Below are 23384 nucleotides of genomic sequence, written 5' to 3' on the forward strand. Positions count from 1 at the left end.
AATATTCCAAAGCAGTTTTCTCATTTCACTGGGCACCTGTGATGTCGTTATTCGGTACGAAGCAACTATAAACATCCTAGAACAGATCGTCAAAATATGAAATCTCGTCACTGAGGCGAAGTATTTTTAAAACACCGCGAAACATCTTGGGGTGCTAGCTGGGAGGGCGACCCGTAGAAATACATGTAAACACAACTTACCGGAACATTTTTCTTATTTCGCAGAACATCAAAAGTGGTGGCTGGTCGTTAAACGTTGACCAGCGCTTTGAATAAGTGTGTGATAAAGTATGGTGCGTCATTACGGAGGCAGTCTACTTTTAAAACTCCCCGAATAACCTGTATTACAAATTCAGACACCGCCAAAAGGCAAGCTGGCTGTAGCGAATCGCGTAGTTTTGCTTACAGTCTGATATCCTGCCGCATGGGGTAAATGAGCTTGATAATACTGTCGCTCCAGTGATACGTGCTAGACAGAATTACATTTAAAAAGCAGTTGTCAAACGCCGTATGACAATATGAACCGAACGAGATTCGCGCATTGCAGCAGACGACAGCGTATACCTGGCAATACCCACTGCGGCGCCGCGGCCGCCTCCAGCTCCGGAGCGTCTGCTAGCGACAGTGGGTGGTGCATGGTCGTCTGCAACTGTGCGCGGTCAGTTTATCGCGCTGTGAGCGGTTCCGCAAGTCGTGAGACTTGCATTAGTTGCAAGAGAATGTAGTGTGTCATGCAGCATGACATCGGGGCGTCGTACAAAACGTTCACCAAAAAATGAGAAGGGTTCAACGCTGCTGAACGGAACACAATGTTGCGGTAAGTTGTGTCTACATGTATTTCTATGGGTCGCCCTCTCAACTCGCACCCCCATACGTTTCGCGGTGTTTTAAAAATACTTCGCCTCGCTAATGAGATTTCATACTTTCACGATCTGTTTTAGGATGTTCATGGTTGCTCTGTGCTAAATAACGACATCGTATGTGCCCTGTGAAATGAGAAAACTGTTTTGAAATCTTTCACTTCCATGTACTCCTATGGGTGTTAACCCTACTTTTCACCCCCAGTCGGACCACGCTAGCGACAGAAGCGCCACCGCATCGTGCTTACGTCACAGATTGGTGTTGGTCTATAAATAAATCAGCGGAGGTTGCACCACCCCAGGTGACTTTCAGCTGCCCCGCCGGGGTGGTGCAGTGGTAAGACGCCCGACTACTGTGCTGCAGTACCCGGGTTCGAACCCGACCTCGGCGGCTGCGTTTCGATAGAGGTGAAGAAACGCAGCCTGTGCGCGGTTGAAGTGTCCACAGAAAACAAGTGAGACAGTTACCGCGCCTTTCCCTTCCTTTAAATCAATCGGGTGGCTCAGCTACAGAGCCAGTAGCAGGCCCGTGCATTTTCTTTTCCTTCTTCCTACAGCCGCAACAACTGACATCGCACAGCGCACACTCCACTGATGGGGCTGGGACATGTCGGCCTTCGCCGCTTGCGGCGGGGGCTAGCCTGCCACCAAATTTTTATCTGTTGCAGGCAGTCATTGCACCCGCCACCGCTTTAGTGATGGACGACGGCTGTTGTTGCGGCGCGCGCGTCTTTATCTCCCTCTCCTATTTCTTTCTTTGCTTTCTCTTTCTGTCCGCGCGAGGCCGCAGAGGTGGCTCAGATACAGAGCCAGTAGCAGGCCTGTGCATTTTCTTTTCCTTCATCCTACAGCCACAACAACAATAGCAACAGCACACTGCACCTGCCTTCGTTTCGCGCCTCCATCGAAACGCAGCCACGGGCGGAGATACTAAAGTTTTTGGAGAAGGAATTCACAGTATACGTGGGTGGACACCACAGAATTGTGAACAGACACACTTCATTAGGTCAAAGTCACTTGAAGGTCAAATCTAGTGCCACGCGAAGACCGGCTCTCGCATATTTAGCTTCAGTTGTAAATTACTTTATAAGAAAAGAAAGGTGCTGTATCTGTCAAGGTCACAAGGCGATAACTGGTGTTACACACCACCACCAAGCACGACTATGCAGTGGAGGGCCAGTTTAGACCTTGCTCTTCAATAGAACCCCATTATGTTCAACCATAACATATGCCAAGTAACCACCAAGATGCACTACTTTACGAACCGACCGTTGGAGTGTTTTCGTCGGAATCAATAAAGATGAAACTAAGGGAAAACGTGTCTCACAACGTGTTTAATCCAAGCTTGGCAATAAGCGTAGCCATGCACAGGAAGCTTTCGCTTCCCTCCAGGGTTAACCAAAGTTAAACCATCAGCTATTTCTTTTTTTTTTGCCTTCTGCAGTGCTTATTTTGAAACCTGGCCCTGCAATTCCATTCCGTAAATTTGTAATTTCCCTGGGATCCGCCTCACGAATTTTCAACAGCAAGCATTTTTTTAATTCATCTGGTAGAAGCTAGAGCTGTCCGCAGTCAGAATTAGTTCAGTGTCCGCTCTCCTTCCTGACGTCATGTTTTGCATGCCCAAAGGCTGATGCGCGCCTCCACCGGGCCCCATCCAATTGGCCTCATCGTCCATCGGACTGCTGACATACGTGGGAATTCCCGATACGGCATCGCTTCTCGAGACATACGCAGACGCGTGGCGTGGACGAGAGCGAGAGTTCGAAAAATTTGCAGCTTCACAAAGCGCGATTGAGTTCTCTACTGCATGTGGAAGTGTATTGTTTATCTCAGACATTCACGAAAACTTATCCTAGCGATCGAGTTCATGGTTTTCAGGGTCGACTTACTCCGTGGGTTGACTTATAAAGTGCTGAGGCGCTATAGTATACGCGATTGCTCGCTTTGTAGTGGCACTAGCAATACTCGCCGAAACTGCGTTCACAAGGAGGAGAATAAGTGGTTTCTTAAAGCAACGGATTGGTTAATGATTGGTTCACAGGAAGGGAAAGCGCAGTATCTGTCACATTTGTTTCTGTGGACACCTGAACCATGTCATAGGGAAGGGAGGAAGGTGGGATTGTTTATAGGAAATTAAAAGGCGCAGTACATGTAACTTCCCTGTGGACACCTAAACCGCACTGTATAGGGAAGGAAGGAAGGTGAAAAGTCATTTCGGCTGCCTGGTGATCTTTAATGTGCACTGACACCTCTCCGCTTTCCCTTCATCGAAACGCAGCCACTGGCGGTTGGGTTCAAACCTGGGCTATGACAGGGCGTAGGGAAACCAAAGTTGCATTTTGTCGCTTCTCACTGGACACCTTTACCGTGCATGATGGAATTGGGGCAGAGGGAAATGGGATGAAAGGAAGTAAAAAAGAGCCACTAGCCACCGTAGTAGAGCACTGTGGGTCAATTGTTTGCACAAAGGCACGGGATTGATATCTGCAGATTCGTGAATTTTTGCATCACATATTTATCTTGTTTAATACTGCATTTGTCTGACAAGTAGGCATGTGCTTTTGCATCTACATCTGCATTGTATACGGCCATGTCGCAGCTGTGTGTGTGAATGTGTTCATGCACATGATTCTGCTGTTACTAGTAGGTTCTGGGTGCTTTTCCATCCGTCTGTTCATTCGTATAGATAAAAAGCTTGTGCTTTTCCGCTTGCTTCACGTCAAGCATTGCCGCTTTTATTGCTGTCGACAAAACTAGAGCGGAAAGCTTTGGTTGTACCTGTGAAAAGACCAACAGTAATGAGACCCTTTCAACCCCCCATTTTTCTTACTTTTATATCACTTTCATGAAGTGCCAGCTGTACAAGTGCAGTTCGTGCCTTGTGAAAACAGCTCTGTCCTTTCAGTTGAGAAACTGGCGTGCAGTAAAAAAAAGCATTGTTACAACGTGCGGAGTGAGCAATGTGACCAGTTGAAAGAAAAAACAAAACAACGCAAGGCTATAAAACAATGCCTGTCAAAAATTCTAATAAAAATTTGAGCCTATTTGTTGTCGACTACTAACTCGTAATGAGTCAAAAACGTTTGATGGGCAACACGATGGCAGAGGTCATATTGTTGAAGATTGTTGAAGAGGCGCTTCAACAGTGTCGTCATAAGGACGTGTAGCTGTTAAGAAGCACTTGACGCTTTTGAACATGGAACTTAACTTTCAACAGACTTTCATAGCCCTTTTGAACAGTGTAGTTGTGAGTACTGGGTAATAGATAAGTGAAGCTATGTGAATAAAACATTTGTTACCTGTCGCACAAGACAGAGGCATTGTGTTAGTTAAAGACCGTAGTTGTTGCCATGCTTGTTTGCACTTGTGCATATATTGACTCTGGAGTGAAATGCGTCCCCTGTCTGTCCTTTTTCACCCTGTGCAGAGAAGTACCCCCAGATCAAGGAACTGATGGTCACGGACCCGTGGTTCAAGTGGCAGATAGTGGGCATGGTGACCTTGCAGCTGTTCATGTTCTGGCTGCTGCGCGATGCCTCTTGGTTTACCATCGTCTTTCTGGCCTACTTCTTTGGCGGCGTCATCAACCATGCGCTCATGCTGGGCATCCACGAAATCGCACACAACCACGCCTTTGGACCGGGCCGGCCGTTGCCCAATCGACTGTTTGGCATGTTCGCCAACCTGCCTGTGGGGATACCGGCGTCGATATCCTTTCGAAAGTACCACTTGGAGCACCACAGGTACCAGGTAAGGGCGAGGAGGAGCATAGTGAGACCCACTTGTGATGGCAGTTAGTTGAGGTGAATGAGTTACACAATTAGATAAAGGTATCCTATAGGAGCAAAAGGTGTTACAGATGCAGCTGAAGTTTGACTTGCCGTTTGACCCCCTTTTTTTTATGACAGCATCGCCCAAAGTGAGGGGGATGCTTAAATTCGAAAAATCTAATTCCCCCATTTCCGCGTCGATATATTGACCACACAGCGCGAGGAATAATTTATTCGGTAAACAAACCTGACAAACATATCCTGCAAATGCGGTTGCAGTGCGCTTGAAGTTCAAGCTGTGGCAACCCTCTTGAAACTCATTCAGACTGGATGCCAAACAGTTGATACCAAACAAAGCAATGCGGGCTCGTGTTGCCTACGAAGGAAAACTGTTTTCCAAAATTTTTTTCCGAAGTTAGGTGGATGCTTAGAATCTCAAATATACGGTAATAGCTAGAAACTTTCACGGTTCTTACTGGACAATGAAAATATTTTTTATATAGGCCTGAATAAAAATTTGTGAACTGTGGGCCAAGTGTGGGTGTCACTAAATACTAAGCATACACAACCTGGCAATGTTATCAGGTATGGTATAGAAGTGGGTGTTTTCTAGTGCTTTCCGAGGGCCTGGGAGTTTTCTATACAGCAATAGATTCAAGAGTTTCCTTCTCTGAGGTAAACAGTGTCACTGATTGTCATTGCATGTCACGACTGAGATCTCTCTATCTTGGCAAAAGAACAGGTGGCCCAGCATACTACTCATGTATACATATTCTTATCATGGGAGCATCTTTATTAATGGACTTAGAAAGTTCCTGCATGATCATTCTGGTTATCTTGGTTGCTATATGGCCTTCCTCAATGCAAAAATAACTCGGCTCACCTCAAATTACAAACTGCAAAAGAAATTTCTGTTTATGGTATTTGGGATGAGAAGGGCTTGGTTTACAGATAAAGAAAGATAAACAGCAAGCACAAAAACAAGAAAAGTTGAGCAGTTTTTGTGCTGCTGAAGCCTGCTCATGTAGAAATGCAGTGCTTATGCGTCTCGTGCATCATTGTCTACAAATACAAATAAAGAGCAACTGTCTTGTTTAGTTGTGCAATACAGTTCGCTAATTGCCCCCTCTCTCACTGGACATCAGTTTCCAGCTTACAAAGCAGCGACACTTGACGGATGAAGCAGGAAACATACAGCATCACCCCTATCAGCACATTTGTCACATCTGTGACATTGTCTATATGCATATGCAACAATAACATCCACTCTTCCACCTCGTCTTAGCAGCTTAATGGTTAAGGCACTTGATCGCTGAACCGAAGGACCCACAGCAAGGATACACAGCAAGGACCCAGCCACAGCAGCTGCTTCTAAATGGAGACGAAAAGCAAGGTAGCTGTGTATTGTGCGATTTCAATGCACGTTAAAGATCCCCACGTGGTCAAAACTTCCACAGATAATCACTGTGTTGTCGGCAGCTTTGCCGTTAATCGTGAAGGTTTAGGTGATAACGAAGTGTATTTTTGAAGATCATTAATGTCTTCCACGATGAAAATGAATGTCATGTAACAGATTGCTTGCCAAGAAAGCAACTGTGCAAGTGAATGCATACTTCCATCTTCTGGGTGGTCAGCTGCTTTTTTTATGGAGTTGCTACAGAAGGCACAGATTCTTGCTGTGAAGAGCACAAAAGCAGCACACTTTCTTTATCAACTCAGCAAGTGATAGATGGAGTCCAAAACTGCCATTTTTGAATTAATAACAAGTTTTTCTCAAAACAAGAGTAATGGCGTAACTTCTTCCTTTACTTGTGAAAGCAGTTGATTCTGGATTGAGCAACCATTGTTTTTTTCCTTTGCTCAATATTGCAACCAAGAAATTTATTTTTTTGTCTTCTCTCCTTCCCGCCCGCACTTTTGTTTCTATGTGATGTCCAACCGTGATGCCCTGAACGAAGGGTAACAAGTTATGAATAATTGTTACTAATCGGAGCTACTGGTATGGATAAAATTGACTGATCGTTCGTGTTTTTTGTTTCTGCGCATGAAAATTGCAAAGTAAGGTATTCATAAAAGAAAAAAACACAGTGTGGTTGCATAATAGTGAAGCCATAAGTATTGCTGATGTCTTCTTTTATGTTATCCACTTTGCCGATGTATGTGTGTATGTGCAGGGCATAGACACATTGGATGCGGATCTGCCAACGGAGCTGGAGGCTAAGCTCTTCTGCCACACGGGCACAAAACTACTCTGGGTGATCCTGCAGCCGCTCTTCTATGCACTCAGGCCCGTACTGGTCTTTCCCAAGCCGGTCACTGGCCTCGAGGTGCTCAACACGCTCGTCCAGCTCGCCTTTGACTGGGTCATCTACACATACTGTGGTACTCGTCGTCACTTAATGCAGGCTCTAATCTGTTCCCAATTGTTTTAAAGCTGCTGTCATAAAAAAATTTGTTGCTGCACTTTGTACCCTGTCTTGCCACAAGCCGACTATCATTTCTAGCTCAGGACGAGTACAGCTTGTCATATGCTTTTGCGGGAATCTGTATCTGGCTTGCAGCGCTATGCTTGTCCAACACAAACTTTTGTTCAGCCAACAGATCACTGTATGGGTACTCAAAGACCATTCAGGTGGTCAGATTGAAAATAGAAGTGATTTGAACTTGTGGCACGGTCTCTGCTGCCATCCGTTTGAGTATGCGGCATCATGCACTTGTTAATTTAGACATGGAAGAGCTCGCACCACTTCCTTTTGCCTTTCTAGTTGACATTTGCTCTACCTCTCTCATTTCTTTCCCTATTACACCGATAGTTTATAGCTTTGACCTTTCGTTGCGGATTTTGTTACTTCTTTCTCCAGCTACCACTTGTTTACTGGTGAGAAAGGTTTTGTCCCAAGACTTTCCTAACCTTGTCACTCTGTTTACACTGCCCTTTTAAAAAAAGTGTTGGTTAATGAGTTAAGTAGTGGAATGCACGACTAATGTATATCCCGACCGTGCCCCAAGTCTGATGACCTAATAGCAATCTGCTGTTATTGCTAATTATAATGCTGAGAGATATGAATGAAGAGTGACCTGACTTAATGGAAATGACCTTTATTACTTTGGCCCTAGTGATCTGTGATGCGTTGACAGAACCTTGAGCTTGCAGTATACCACGCGCCATCTCCCTCTCTCACGCGTAGGTAACAAGGTGATGTTCTACATGATTGGCGGCTCCCTGCTGGCCATGGGTCTCCATCCGGTGGCGGGCCACTTTGTCTCCGAGCACTACATGTTCAAGAAAGGCTTTGAGACATACTCCTACTATGGCTGCCTCAACTGGCTCACCTTCAATGTGGGCTACCACATGGAACACCATGACTTCCCCGGAGTGCCGGGCTCCAAACTGCCCCTGGTGAGTACCTAATGGAGCAACTTTGGAAGTTCCTTAGCTAACACTGGTCGCTTCTCTTTTGTGCAGAGCCCTGTCATGTAAACTTCGTGTTGGTCCTTTTGTTGAGGCTAGTATACCTTTCAATGCGAGTTTGTAATTAGATGTGTAGCTAGTCCTTCAAAAAGTCTCCATTTTGGCTTGAGCTCATCTGCATGTGGAATGTGTATATCGGGATGAAATAGTAATAAGAGTATGGTTGGTTTATGGTTTAGGGGGTTTCACATCCGAAAGCGACTCAGGCTATGAGAGACACCATAGTGAAAGGCTCCAGAAAGCTTGAGGTAATAAGAGTCTGCTGTAGTTATTGGTTACACCACGAACGCAGCAACCAAGTCATGTCTTCAGTCTAGCGATGACAGTTTAAAATGGATCGAACTGCAGCCAATCTGTTACTCTGTGCCTATCCAGCTTGCCTTTTTACGCCATGCAGGTCTTGGTGGTCTTTACAATCGGCATTGCTTTTGTGATTTACTTGTAGGTCTCTCCAATATAAAATGGAACAAACAAAGTTCGAGTATTCAATTAATGATTAGTCCATTATGTGTGACAAGCACAATTTTTACTGTTTCCTAGCTAGTTTTCCTCTTTATTATGAAAAATAGTAGGGAAGTGGCTCGCAAAATGTTGTCTTTTTGTGCAAACTGGTTGTTTCCTTTCATACTGGAGGGATCTGTACCAAGTATATTTGATACATGTTTAATGCCAGTTTACATGTTGCTCAGATAGTGTCTCATTTTTCCCCTTTGCAGGTGAAGAAGATTGCCGGTGAATTTTATGACGACCTGCCCCAGCACAACTCGTGGGTCAAGGTGCTCTACGACTTCATCATGGATCCCGACATTGGGCCTTATGCCCGCATCAAGCGGAAGGGTGCGGCCATGCCGGTCCTGGATGGCGCCGGAGACTTGATCAAGCCCATCTCGGATGTCACGTTTGCCGACATGAATGGCTCCAATGGGGTGAAAAAGGCAGATTGAGGTGTACAGAGGGGTAGGAAGGGGAAGGTGGGGTGGTCTTAACTGCGCACGGTCACTGACCAAGTCATGAAGGGGCGTTGACAGCTTGGTGGGTGGGGACCAGGGGTTTAATTTTTGTGACGAAACAAGAAGCTGAGAGGGCCATGGGGCTTGAAAAGGGGGGAGGTAGCTGAGAAATGTACATGAAAAGGACAGAAAAATAAATTGGATGACGTTGCACCTCGAAAGGATTGGCTTTGCAGACAAAGCTGTGTTCTGCGATGCATGAGGGTCTATGATGGCCAGGTACACTTCATTATCTAGATAAGATTGGGGAGCAAGGGAAACCAGTGGGATTTATTCGTAATAAAAAAGATGTCTTCATTCATTGTGAAGGGAATCACATGTGGGTTACTATGCTGGAGGAGCCTTTAACGTGAAATTGTGTGTTATCGAGCGTGTCGTGTTCTGCATCATAGGTTTCGGTGACAATGGAGTGATGACGACTGGATTTGTTGAGAGAGAGAGCAGCTGAGAAGGAGGTTCCGCAGATACCCGCGAAAGAGTGGCGCCTTTTGGAACAAGGGATCCCTGCAATGGTGTGGAGAAGCTCGTGGCCTCGCGGTGTATTGCAGAGGGCATTATTAGACTGCGTGATGAAGACTGCTTCGTGCGACTGACTGCGCCAGCGAGGCTCGTGACTGCGATTTGTGATTGACCTGTGAGAGTGTGAAACCTGTGATGGACGGCATGCAGAAAGTGGGTCCCCTTCGGCAGCGGAAGCTTGGAACGGCATGTGGGTCCACTTCAAGCCCTTGCGGACGATGAGTGATGGACGAACAGTATCAGGGTTTGCTGGACCAGAAAAGTGGCTTGGTGTTTCACCAGCGAAGATGTGCGTGGTGTGTGTGTCTTTCAACAGGTATGGTGTAGATCTTGCAATCGTAGTTAGAAGCATGTTGAAATGCTGAGAATGCCTCACTGCTGTGCTCGTATTGAGCGTCATGTGAGGATGGGTTGCTTGCCAGTTATGAAACCCTCATTGCTGTGTACATCAGTATCTCGACAAGTTGGGTGGCTTGGTCAGCACGTAATTGTAACTCGTGGAGCTCGCAGAAACTTGCCGCAATCTGAAAGCCTTCGTGGCTACCTTCTTCTTCTTTAAATAATACAGATGTCGCGAGGATGATTGTTTTTAGTGCAGCTGGTTTGGCAACCCCGGGTCGTGTCTAAAACTCTTGCTGTCTTTCAAGTCACAGTTGAAGGCTCTTTTCCTTCCTTTTTGTTCACTGCTATATTTAAAGGAAACAGAGCCTTCACGTCTACTCTTTTCGTGTGTGTTGCACGCGCAGCCTGTCGAGATGAGATCCACATCTGCTCCAGAATGTGGCTGCTCGATTCCTGCCACTATTTAGGATGTCATGCTTCATCCCTACTTACAGTGTGAATGCACGTAGCTGTCTTCTATTCTACTGTGGAACAAATGGTGTTGTTGTCATCCTTGCTGTACAGTCGCACACTGCTCAAGAATGAAGTAGCATAAAGCCCCAGTCACGGCAGCCACTTTTCGATGGAGGTGACAAAGCAAGACACCCATGTGCTTTGCATTGTCAGTGCACGTTAAAGAATCCCAGGTGGCCGAAATTTCCGGAGCCCTTCACTACAGTGTTCCTCTTAGCCTGAGCCGCTTTGGGACGTTAAGCCCTGTAAACCAACCAACCAATCTTTCAAAGGGGCATTATGCTGCCGCATTGTCAAGTTGGGCCCACGTGTATTGCATTTCTTTCACTGGATTTTGGGCATATTTGAATGCCTGCCTTTTCCTGGCATTGTTCCCTGTTGTATGTAAATTTCACAGATGTGTGTGGTATGGTTTATACATCCATGGCTCAACATGGAACTTAGTTCTGCTGTTGCTGGTCGATCAACACTGGGCACTGCGTTGCACCTTTGTCAAGTGTAAATATGCTGACCACAGCTCGAATTCATGCAGCTTCTTTGCTTGTCTTCGCATTTTCCCTGAGTGTTAGGTATACAGTTTTTCCCAATATTAGCAGCATACATGTTTAGCTGTTTCCATAAGACTCAAGCTGCATTTGCTGGAAAAGGTACACATGTCAGTCGCACGTCAGTGTTTTCCTTTTTTTTTTTTCTTCTGAAATTTTGCTGCTCCTACTTTTTATGAAAGTTTGCAGGCATAGAAAACCCAATTTATAAACGGTGATAAATTAGTTTTGTCGGGCTCAGGTGGCACCTATGAGGTCTGCCATGTAGGGCTGTTGTTGCCTAACGAGACAATTTTGGTGATTTCACTTGGTGGAACACCAGTGGCTTTGAGAAGGTGCTGTGAAAATCCAATGTGTTTTGGCTTCTTTCCTCTTGAAGTACACACAAAACAGAGGGCACAGACTCGAGGCCCTTTAAAAATTGGACAGATTCGATTAATGACGGCTGCCTTTGGAGTGAAAGTCTGCCAAGAGCAATTTGCAGCTAGGCTTAGCTCAAAACCGGGCAGGTAAAGGAGGTTCGGGGCTAAGAGTTCTGTCTGTGGAGGTCAGTTTGAGAACTGTTCTAATGGAAGCCTCGCTTTTAGTGCTTTTGGGCTGTTTTGTTGCAAGTTCTTCATTGGACTGCCTGCCTTGCAGGTCACGCGATGGATTTTTCACTAGGAAGAGAATCCAGAGTTAGTAACTATTTTGCGAAGATACTGCTTTTGGAATGGAGCAGATGTATTCCAGTCACCAATATATATGATGCAAAACGCAAAGCGTTTTGCATCATATATATATTAAAGAACCCTTAGTGGTTGAAATTTTCTGAGTTCTCCACTATGGCGTCCTCCATAGGCTTAGGTAGTCGCTTTGGGACACAGGCCCTATAGGCCAAACCAATATACAATGAGAGTTGGATAGTACAACTCTAACAAGCTTGACAGCCAATACTATAGGCTCATTCATTTTTCTTTCTTTTTCTTAAGCCGTGCAGTTGCTTTTACGGTGTTTGCTGTGCACCAAACTCATCAGCTCTCATAATACTTCTCAGCATGCATTCTGCATGGTATCAACTTAACCAAAGAGTGCACTGTAGTGTGGCACTTAATTTTAAGTTCTTCCCAAACCCTCGCCATTCCTGCAGTGGCAAATCACTTGTGCTTGCAAACTGACTAAAAGGTGTATCAAGAAGCTTGGAATCGCACCATATATTTAGAGTTTATTAGAGCGCAGTGCAATTTTAAGGACTATTTTGGGCCTGCTCAGTGGCCTTTTTATAATAAAAGGGGTAAAGTTGTTAGGAGCTCGTTGGCTTGAAATGAACTTTAGGAGAGTGCAGTGAGCTACAGAAAGGTCAATGGTAGGTGTAACATTAAGGAACTGTTAGAGAGTATACTAGTGGGTTTAGAAACAAATGCAGGCTACTTACATTTTTGTCGAAATCAACAAGAAATGGGCAGGGACAGAAATGATGGTCGCTAGGGGTGACAGAGTGGATTCCGAAAGAAGGGAAGCGTAGCAGGGGGCAGCAGAAAATTTGGTGGGTAGATGAGATCGTAGAAGGTTTGCAGAAAGTTTGGTGGGGATATGATGGTTGGAACCTTCGCACACTCAGAAGAGCTTGCCATCTTTGCAAGTAACCTGGAATTGATATACGTGGTCCAACCCAACTGCACGAATTGCAAGTGCATCATTAGTTTTCAGGCCGGGCACCTTGGATGCAAAGAAATTTCATCTTTTACTCAAATTTGCATTGCATAAAGTATGAAGAATGTATGCACATGCTCGCATATTTTTTGTGCAAACGGCTTTGTCTTATCCTTACCAGATCCTGGAGTTTACTCAACTGTCTGCACTCCAATGTTATGCTGGACATAAAACACTATAAATGGCTGAATTATTATGGGGACTTGGAAATTTTTAACCTTTACTAACAGCGTGCAAAAATATCAGTCCTACGATCAATGCATACCATCATACGAAAGAAATTTGGACAAACATGCCGCCCTACCTTCTTTGGTGTTCGAAAGCAGTTATACTGACAAATTCATCATGCAATTCCATGATTGTCTGCAGTCTATTGCAAAATTCAGTGCGACAGAGTTGTTTGAAAATTTGTACTACTTGCAACGAAACTGCGATACTGAGCTTGTGAAAAGCAGTCAGGTGCACCGGCAGGCAGTGGCGTCCTCTTGTTCGGCACAGTCTTAAACTTATTGTAATGATTCTGGTGAGCTGTGAACCTTTAATCTCCGATGTTTTCTTAGGCATTTTACCGAGACGAGTTCTCAACTTTAAACCTTTCGGAACCATTGTGTGGTCTGCGTCCCTTTTTTTGCACTGTAAATACTATTCCACTGTGTACATGCAAACAAACAGTGGGCAAATTAGAACTTCATACTTGCACATGCGGAAGCCAAAGCGCACAACTGTATGCTTGTGACTGCCCTCAAAATATGAGAACATGACACGCAAGTTGACTTGTCAGTGCTGTGACATAGTGGATAAGCTCTTAGTTTTTAGATGTGAAAAATGGAAGTTTGAATGCCATTATTATAGTTAGTTTTTATATTTAAATGCTACGAATCAACTCCATGGAAATTATTTACTATTTAGCGCGGATACCTTTTGGATTAGATGCTGTGATGGCTCAAGTTGCTTGAAGAGCTGTGCTCTGAGGTGCAAGCAGTTGTGGTTCCGCGTCATTGAGTGAATCGAGTGGTGTGCTGTATGCATTTTAAATGTACTAATGTAATCAGCACGGCTTACAACATGCTGGTGCAGCTTGGATTTTGTGGCATTCTCTCAATTCACAGCTAATCTCCTGGCCTACACCATAAAAGCACGTTTCTGAACAGATGAGAAAAACGTGCACTCTGCAGAGGGGACTTTGGAAAGGGGAGGCGAGTATAATGGGGAGAACAAAGGCAGTGGGGGAGCGCTTGTTGCTAGAGACATGGTTCAGAAGCGAAAGTGGCTGATTTTGCCCATTGTGCAACTCCTCTTTGACGTCGCATATCGCGTAGGTGTGATTGCATTCCTTTATGAAGCAAACTTGAACCACCAGTTGTGTGTTGTAAGTCGTACTGAGATCATCAACGCATGCCTGTAACATGGCTCATAGTTTTACTTGCTGGTTCTGACCTTGTAAATAACACCTGTACAGCCACACTTGATGCAATCGGACTCGTCTTCCCACTGCTGTTGCGTGGGGCATTTAATAATACTTGAAAAATAAAAGGAGCTTGCGATGGACAAGGTACCTTTATTGTTTGTTTTCGTGATATTTCTGTTGCTATTTACATGGGTATTCTCTCACGATGGGCAATGAAACCTGAGGCTCTGGTAGACCTCTGGGGCCCTTCAGTAGCCATACTTTGCGTTGAGGTGCGTCTTGCCGTCTCCGGATTGCCCTGCACAAGGAAAAGGAGCAGTAAGTGCACTACTGTCGACAACCATGCCTCTTTGTTGAGGAATGGTATAAACGTTACCTACTTCAAGCTAGTATCGATATCAACCAAATCAAGAATGAACAGTTACTACAAAAATATATGGAGCAAATGGAAATTATGAATACATTCCCTGTCTCAGTTGAAAATGCCAATGAAATCAGATGCCTTGCGCACGTGTGAGGAGGGTTTCCTCCAAGCAGTTTCATTATGAAGGAGCCTAGCTAATTCCTGCATGAAGTTCTGCAGAATGAATAATGTGCATCTCCGATTCCCAAATGTTGCATTTTTCTCATCCTGGTAGTCCTTTCGGAGATCTTGGGAGCTTAGAACATCACACTCCCTTCAGTTTTAGTAACACTGAATGATAATCTTTGTGGGAAACAATCTCCCATAGTTCCCTTTAAAGTCCGCATCCCCCCCTCCCCAAGGTAGTGTAGTTACTCTACCAATCACAAGATAGGCGCCAGCGTCACGGCAGCACAAGCGCCACCCATGGCCTTGTCACTGTGCACGCGGGAACACCAGGTTTTGAACTCTAAGCGAACGGACGCACCTTGTGGCACTCTGCAGTCGCGTGGATCTTTCCCCACTTGCCCGTCCTGTCTGACCTTAGAGTTTATCCTCTGCCTTAGCATGGACGAACATTCGCCCATAACCTTGCTGATGAGTCTGATGACCCAGATTCATTAGCGCGCTTTATTGCTAGCTGGCGTTTTTATTTCGGCAATAAATGCCTGTTTGCTGTCGGCACGTATTGTTCCTTTGTTCCCAAGAGCAGACCCACAGTGGTCGGTGCACGCGATCACTGGGTGGGGTCGGTGGTTCGGACTGTCAGCTGCGACTAAGCGCGGAAAACGCATTTATCCCCCTATTAAAAACCCCACATCTTGAAGTGCAGAACATGAAGGACCAAAGCAGTCACTGCGTCGAGCCTTCTGCAATGTTGCACGCTTTCGTTTGCAATCGCCGGGCATAGTCTATGGAGGCACTAATGAAAGCCACGTAGCAGTTGCCAGAGAGACGAGTTACTGCTGCTCGTCCATCACTGCGAGGATAGGCATTGCAGCAGTAGTTTGTTTCTCTGGCTCTTGCCGATTTCTTTAACTCTCGTCTCCAGCAGAGTAGGTAGAAGCAAGGACGTTGTTGAGGACATTGCAGCCACTTGGTCTAGGAGAATCTGATGCATATTCATGCCAGGTGTCTCCCGCAAACGAGCACTAAACACCTAGTTACAATGTGGAGCCCAGCTTCACTGGGGTGTGCTTCACTGGCCGACTAAATATAGTGGAACCTCATTGATGTGTTCCCAGCTCATACGCTCAAAATCGCTGGCAGTACAAAATCTCCCGTAGATATGTGCGAATTTTTTCAAGGTTAATATGTTACCGGACAACACAATGTTCCAGCCAACACATTCACTAAATTCAAAATATCAGCAAACTGTGGCCGCATAATATGTTAAGCGATCATTTGTACATGCGCTAACATACGAGCAGGCCAGACTTCAAGGTGCGTGAGAGCTGGAGAACAGTGGCAAAACATCTAAGAAAGGCTGCTGCTTGGGCAATGAGCCAACGCATGAGGGGCCATGGAGACAATGACATGAACAGGAAAAACAAAGCGGCTCCTCTACAATGCCTCAAGGCTCGGCGAGGAAGGCCGACAAACATTCAACAACTGCAATATGTGCTTACATACGAAGGGGACTGGGTCCGAGGAGCACAACAGTGCACAGATAGATAAACGATGAAGCAATCTCGGCTTGCCATTGTCGTCAACGGACCGGATGTCATGCAAAATCCCTTCCCCACTGAGGACAATGCAAACGCAAAATGACAATAAAGGAATGTAGCGTTTATGCCTTATGATGTAAAGTGCTGACACTTTAACAAAGTGGAGAACTGCTACTGCACCTCATTCCGCAGCTACATTTTTCAAAATCGGGCAGTTTCAATCGTGTTCCCAGATGGTAAAGTTTCTTTTTTTATTTTCCGCATTTAAAATAAATGCATCAACAAGGCACCTTAGGTGTAGGTTTGCGAGTCTCTATGATATAAGCAACAATGCATTTTCCACTATATTTCCTCGGTCACAATGCTTTCTATCGTGTCGTCCACCAAATAGGGCACAAATAAATCCTTTTTTTAGTGCGTCTTTTTTGCGTTTGAATGTTCACGCAAAGCAGAATAAGTCCGGAAGATACTTCAAAGCTGTGTCACGTATTACTGACAGTGCTTGTATCCCAATGCAAGTACGCAGAACAAGATGGCTAAAAGAAGTTCGACTGTTGGCTAGAAGAGACCTGCACTTATGGCTAATGGACAACATCAAGAGCCGGAGCTTGCTCTGGTTTCTTGAAGACAATAGGCTACGCGACTTTAAGTTAAAGACAGCCGCATTCTATGTCACATGACGAGTCCTCGAATAACAAAAAAAAAAACGGAACTTGTGACACAGCTGGCCGACTGCCGACCTATGGCCGATCACCGGCTGCTGGTCGGCAGCCGACCAGGCTGGCAATGCGACTGCATAGCAAAGCACAGCAAACAGCCAGCTCCATCCTCAAGAGTACGTAAAAAACCTGCCACCAACAGTGCGGCGGCTTATAAGACCGCAGACGGGACACACTTGAGTCCAGTATCCCAAACCACACGACTTTGTCGTACAAAGTTTAACTGCGAGGCAACTGATGTTACTAAGAGCAGTACAAAATGAAACACTAGGAAGAATAGAGGACTCCTCTGACGATGTACTTTGATCAGTGCTAGCACAACTGTGCTGGGCCGCACTAGCCCCGTGCAAACAATTGCAGGCAAGCTCACCTTCTGGTGGCAGCCAGCCGACGTAGTCGTCCGAGCTCTCAAAGGCGCTCTTCTTTTGGGCTTCTTTCTTCTGCAGAGACAAACAAATAGCGATGCTTTATTTCCCGCTTAACAGCAGATGAAGCCAGAAGTATGACTGCGCTGTCAATTCTGCAACAAGAGTGCTTTTTTTCTTCCACGCATAGTACATTTGTTTAACCCTTTCGAGACTGCCCCATAGGCCGCCGTTTGTATATGAAAGTTTTCCAACACGCTGCCGAACGCAAATTTCTGTGTGCTGGAACACGTAGCCCCCTCTAGGCAGATAGACTACAGTTTTGGTTTCTGTATGCTCCAGTTTCTTTTTTTGCCTAATGGACGGCGATATAGAAGAAAAATTTATTCAGAATTGGGTAATCTTGAGTGTCAACCAAAATGGCATAAAGATTTGGTACAAATCTGGCACCATTTGTTTCATTCTGCTGTGTTTACTGTTGATTTTTTTGTTTATGACAGCAGTAGCGAAGAGTACAAAGAGGAATTCACAAGCTCTGACTTCAGCTCAAGTTGCGAATCAGCCTGGTATTTCAACTAATAGTCCAAGGGAAGCCTACTTTCGGTGCCAGCTCGCCCTTGGACAGTTACACTTGCTGACTCTGTGTATCCAAGGTATGTTGCTGGGCGAGTTGGTTAACCATTGCCAGAGGAAGAACGCTAGCAGACGACGGACAAAAATGAGGCGGACACACACATGCGCTGTGTGTGTGTCCGCCTCATCCTTGTTTATCGTCTGCTACTGCTAGCAGTCTGTGTACCAACTGTTTTATGGTTTTATGTCCATTCGCTAGGGTTTCAGCAACCTGTGCCACAGTTGCAGGTACAAAAAAAGCTCTGGCACATGAGTCGGTAGCTTGTACAGAACTTCCAACAGGTGTGAAGCACTTTCAGCAACACCGAACAGGGTTTGAGCACCCAGCTTTCGGAGAACAGCTCCTAGAGCTGATTTTTCAATTTTGATCTAGATCCGACTAGAATTGAGATCTGACTAGATCGCAATTAGTCACCCTGTAGAAAACATGCAGCAAGACACGCCGGCCATAAACCACAAAACGTTTGAAAAGGCAAATTGTAAACTATGCTATGAGCAAGGAAGACAGAGTCGAAAATGAATTTGTTTAGTAATTCAGCAACATTGTTAAAAAAACAGTGCACCTTCACTTGTTCCTTGGCAATTTGGCTTCACTGCATTATGTTAGTGCAGATGGGACAATGGGCACGTCAGACCCGCAACAATTTCTGCAGGAACCGACTGGTGACCACTGCTTTTGAACAGCACCAAAAAAATCTGTAGGTAGGCATGACAAATTTTCTATGTCTTAGAAAGGACAATGCAGCATAATTTGTAAAGTTTGAAATATTTTATTGTTGTTTTCTTATTTTTTGATATTCTTGCCTTTTTTGGCTTTTTTAGCACATTTAATCAGCAGGCTTGCAGAGTAATATTTCCTTTTCTTGTCACATACAAACTTAAACGAAATAATTTTGTATGCGTTTTGCCGATCGCCTGAATAACTGCAGCTGGAAGCAGAATACTAGTGCAAATAGTTAATTTCCTGACATTTTTTTTTTCTTCGATACCCTTTAGAGCCGTCCATCATATTCTATAGTTCTGAAAGAGCTAACACTAAAAGAAAGAACATATAACCAAACCCTATTTTTAAACATAAGGAAAGAAGCATTGTAGCACATTTTGTATGTTTCAATTTTTTTTATTTCCATTTCCTATTTTTATATCCAAGCTTCATCAACTTTTCGAAATTTGCCATCTCAAAAGTTTGCACAAAAAAAATCTTTTTCCTTTTTCTTATACAACACATAAGGTAAATATTGTTCATATGTTCATTCATTACACTGATTTACACTGCAACACTAAGGGCTGATGCCATCCCAAATTAATTAAACACACCTAGTGAAATTTCAGCAACAAAGTTCCCACATGATATAACTGAAAAGTGCAACTGCCATGAAGGAAGTAGTGCAATGGCAATCTACGGGCCAGAAGTAGCAATCTTCATAGAACAAGAATACATCTCATAATCTAAAGGTTTAATTAGGTCCACACAGTTCAATGCAGAAAAGGTGGGGAAATATAATTTTGAACCAACATTGTCGCCACTTGCATTAATCTATTCTACAAATTAAACCTTTGGAGATGAATGTTCTTAGCAAGCGCAAATCAACGAGCTCATGAAAATCCAACAGCCCACCAAAACATGCATGTCGTGAAGTTCTCCTGTATAATGCAAGCCAGAGAACCAAGAGACAAACTTGCCTTTTTCTCGGGCGTTTTCATGATCCTGGGGGTCTTCTTGACAAATTCCAGCACCATGGGAGGCCTCTCTGGACCTGTGATAAAATTTTTTCACATCATGGAAGATTACAACGATTCCATGGATAAAAAATCCCAACAAATGCTTTGGGAGCAGTCTTAGAAATTAACTAACCTAAAGACATATATCCACAATGTCATTACAGGTGACCTACCTTTTCTTCCATATGAAATGCTTCTAGCACTTGTTTCCATCATTTTCACTAAATTTTGCATCAGTACCTTATCTTTCTTAAACCTTGAGTAGAAGTTGCTTCGAACTATGCACAAAATCTTCCGCCTCCATCAAAGGACAAGTCTACAAAAATGTTGTTTCAAGACAAGTGCCAGTGCAAAGCCATGGCTTACAACAGCAGAAAGAAGAAATCAACATTTCACGTCTCCTTAAGCGGGGACACGGTGTAAAAAAAATGCAATTTGGGATGAAAAGTCTGTTTTTAGATTTATTAGTGTTTTCAATTCCTGGGCCATTGAAGAACCTCTCGGTGAAATTTTATTCCCGGAAGTGTTCTAGAAACGCAGGAATTCTCATTTACTGAAACGGAGGCAGCACATGGGCAATTTTTTGGGCCCAGAGAAATGGCCTACAAGTGGTATTTCCAAAGCAATGCACGTGGAGTGTATTCCGCCCAGTGCGCAGTGCGTAACCATTGCCGGGAGCATAATTTCTTCCTTTTTCCAACAAGCACATGCACCGAAATCGAGCGTGGAGAGAAACATGCAGAAAATTGAAGAACAAGCATGAAAATCTCAGATTGGCGAGTCCCAATCGGCTAGATGCGGATGGCACAAAGGTAGCATGCGACGTTTCAAACATCTTTTCACGCCAAGTGACAGTTCGCTTTCTGAGAGAAGCCAACCTCTTTAACTTCGCTTCTTTCAGCTGCATAGACAACTGCAACACTGCCTGTTTTACACTTCTATGAAGGGCCAAATTAACTGAAAAGGGTCTTAGACTAGCTGGACATTGCTTGTGGTACACATACTGCCAAGATCATAGAGAAAAACAACAAATTGTCTGTGACGGTGGCGCGAGTACTCCAGAGCCCAAAGGTGACCAGAAAGAAGCGGAAGACTGTTCGCTTTAGTTACATTAGCCTGTAGCAAAATGATGGCATCCATGTGCATCCTGCTACCATGGATACTGTTGCTTTTGATGCAAAAGCTCTTTTTGCATCAACAAAGCAGCAGAAATGAGTATAAATGAACGAGAGCTTGCTGGTCTCAGGCAAATGCATCCCGCTTGCAAAAAGGGTCGCATCGACCTGATGGAATAGATTCAAGAGTATATACCGTTACTATGGCAACCTAGCTGTACATCACCCTGGGCACACTAGGATCGGACCAGAGCAAGAGGCAAATAGTAGCCCTCAACGAATCTAAAGTAGGACAACCTAGAGATGCTTGTAAGCGTGGCTGCTTTTTAAGGAAAGGGCACGTTCTGTAGATGTATGGGAGTAAGTATAGGTTGTACTCACCGATGACAATTGGCTTCTTCTCAACTTCCACAGGCTTGTCTTTGGATTCAGACTTGTCTCCAGCAGTGCTTGTGTTTGCAACACTCTCCTCCTTGTCTCTCTGTTCAGTCGCGCTTCTTTTGCTGTAATCCCGAGGCTCAGCCATGACAGCATCAGCACTGGCAGCAGCTTGAGCCTCAGCTTGGCTAGTGACTTTGGCTTTGTCTTCTTCTTCATCCTCTTCCTCCTCCTCTTCAAGTCCCCCTTGACTAGCGGAGGAAGCAGCAACCCTCCTCTCAGGCTCTGGTATGACCTGAGGAATACAGTTGAGTTACCACCCTGATTAACTCAAGGCATGTAACTACATTAAGCAGTGAGGATCGAAAACAGAAGAATTTATATTTCTACAGCTGAGCGTAATGAGATCGTCACCTGTTCACTAAATCAGAAAATCTGCAGGAACTGCAGGTCATTATTGGTTTGTGGTGTGGAACTGCAGACAAGGGTGTCTGCAGGTCCATGCTGATGTAAAAAAAAAAAAAAAGAGAAAGAAAGCAGAACACAAGATTCACTTGAAGACCAGACATTTGGTCTTGACCATTTATATGTCGCGATTCCGCAGATACAACTGAGCTACCAGTGCTTCTTGCAGCAGCTTGACTGTTTCCTCAGCCTGCCGATATGAACTTCACACAGTGGCATACATGTAAGTCATACGGCATGCAATACCTCAATATAACTGGAAATTATCATTAGTCTACAACATAAACAATGTTTTTCACATCGCAGTGAATGACCCACAGTCGTTCACATTCAACTACAATGACTTGCACAAATATGAACATTTACCACAACAAATTACAATGCCTATAACCGCTCAGAAAAACAATGTTGAAATTAAAGAACTTGTCTTCAAAGAAAGAATGAATGCATTACTTATTATTGTTACTGCCACCCCACACTCTACTCACCAGCTTCTTCCTGTTCTTCAGGGACCCAGTCATTGGCAGGAGCTTCTTCACACCTGACCCATCACTTTTCCCTTGGCCCATCAACAGGGCACTGCAAGCAAACAGGAACGATGCGAACGAGCATTTGTCCAACGACCTGCACAGTCAGCTGCCCCCACAGTGGTCCCCCGTTCAATCCATCTCAAGAGCATCAAGCAGCTTAACCAAACAGCCAGCTAAACACTCACAAAAATGGCAGTTTCCTGATAGCAAGTGAACATACTGAAAACCTTCAGTGCATAGGAAAAGCATGAGTGATGCAAATGGGCATTATTCACTCGTGACAAATATTCCCAAGAGCATTTTGAATGAGACATATATTTAGATCTATCCAGATATGAAATAATCCGCTAGTTACTCGAGATATTAGGGAATACATAATTTTTGCGCAGACCTACAGCTATCACCACTTAAACACTTTTCTTTTCTTTTTTTTTGAACAATTCTTATTAGCTCCAAAGGCATATGAAAACAAAAAGAAGGAAGAAAAACTAAATAGTAGGGAGATCGGCATGATAACTGGAAACACTGTGCTTCAGTAGGCCATGTGCACCAAACATTTGGCATTCAATTACCTCATTTTACATGAGAAAGGTTCTTGCACAACCTATTGTATGCAGTGAAAGCTTCGGCTGGTCTACCGGAGAATGCCAGAGGAACAAAGCAGGCATATAAATGCATGCTCAAACGTTAAAATATCTATCCAGTTAAGCTTCATCAAGGCGCATTCGCCCATGTGACATAATTCAACGGTAGAGACAGCCACATAATATCCTCACATCAGCTTCCATTCAAGCTTGTGCATTTCGTCGGATATGAGGCTAATGAAGGTCTTTCAAAAAGTAGCCGTGAACTGCGCCGTGCATTACAAAGACATTTCACCAGCGCTCCTAACACACAAACCATGACAAAGCGTCGATGCCAACATGCCCACAGCTCCTGATACGCCCGAAGAAAGGGTGCTCTCCCCTATTGTCGCCAAGGCTGTCAGCAAACCCCAGTTGACAAGCCATCACTCACTTACAGGCACCAGTGTATGCGCATCCGTGGTGTGAGCCTCACAAATGCGCCCACTATCGTACCTATTGCTTATCACCATGATCATGAGACTGAGCTTCTTAGCGGCACAGTGGCTGCTAGCTGTGTGTTGCTACTAGAAACATTTTTTTAAGGCGTGAGCCTTTAATGGCTCATGCTGTCGTGGACAAAGTGTGTCCCATTCCTGTAAACCAATTACAGTAGAATCTCGGTGATACG

At 44.6% G+C, this 23384-nt stretch overlaps 2 protein-coding genes across 2 annotated transcripts in view; one reads left to right on the forward strand and one right to left on the reverse strand.

Moving 5' to 3' along the window:
• ifc (delta4-sphingolipid-FADS-like protein ifc) overlaps positions 1-14280 on the forward strand; it is a 47757-nt gene extending 33477 nt beyond the window's left edge. Inside the window, exons 2-5 of the mRNA XM_084583016.1 lie at positions 4290-4612; positions 6807-7014; positions 7821-8032; positions 8821-14280. Coding sequence (XP_084439142.1) covers positions 4290-4612; positions 6807-7014; positions 7821-8032; positions 8821-9048 — 971 coding nt within the window. The 3' untranslated portion in view covers positions 9049-14280. The remainder of the gene's footprint in view (positions 1-4289; positions 4613-6806; positions 7015-7820; positions 8033-8820) is intronic.
• A 13-nt stretch (positions 14281-14293) lies between these two features.
• LOC146176902 (kanadaptin-like) overlaps positions 14294-23384 on the reverse strand; it is a 34289-nt gene continuing 25198 nt past the window's right edge. Inside the window, exons 11-15 of the mRNA XM_084583011.1 lie at positions 22089-22179; positions 21139-21430; positions 19604-19677; positions 17293-17362; positions 14294-14431 (exon numbers count right to left, since the gene is read on the reverse strand). Coding sequence (XP_084439137.1) covers positions 14382-14431; positions 17293-17362; positions 19604-19677; positions 21139-21430; positions 22089-22179 — 577 coding nt within the window. The 3' untranslated portion in view covers positions 14294-14381. The remainder of the gene's footprint in view (positions 14432-17292; positions 17363-19603; positions 19678-21138; positions 21431-22088; positions 22180-23384) is intronic.

Source organism: Amblyomma maculatum, chromosome 10 (assembly GCF_055883805.1).
Source record: "Amblyomma maculatum isolate TAMU_Amacu chromosome 10, ASM5588380v1, whole genome shotgun sequence".
NCBI lineage: Eukaryota > Metazoa > Arthropoda > Arachnida > Ixodida > Ixodidae > Amblyomma > Amblyomma maculatum.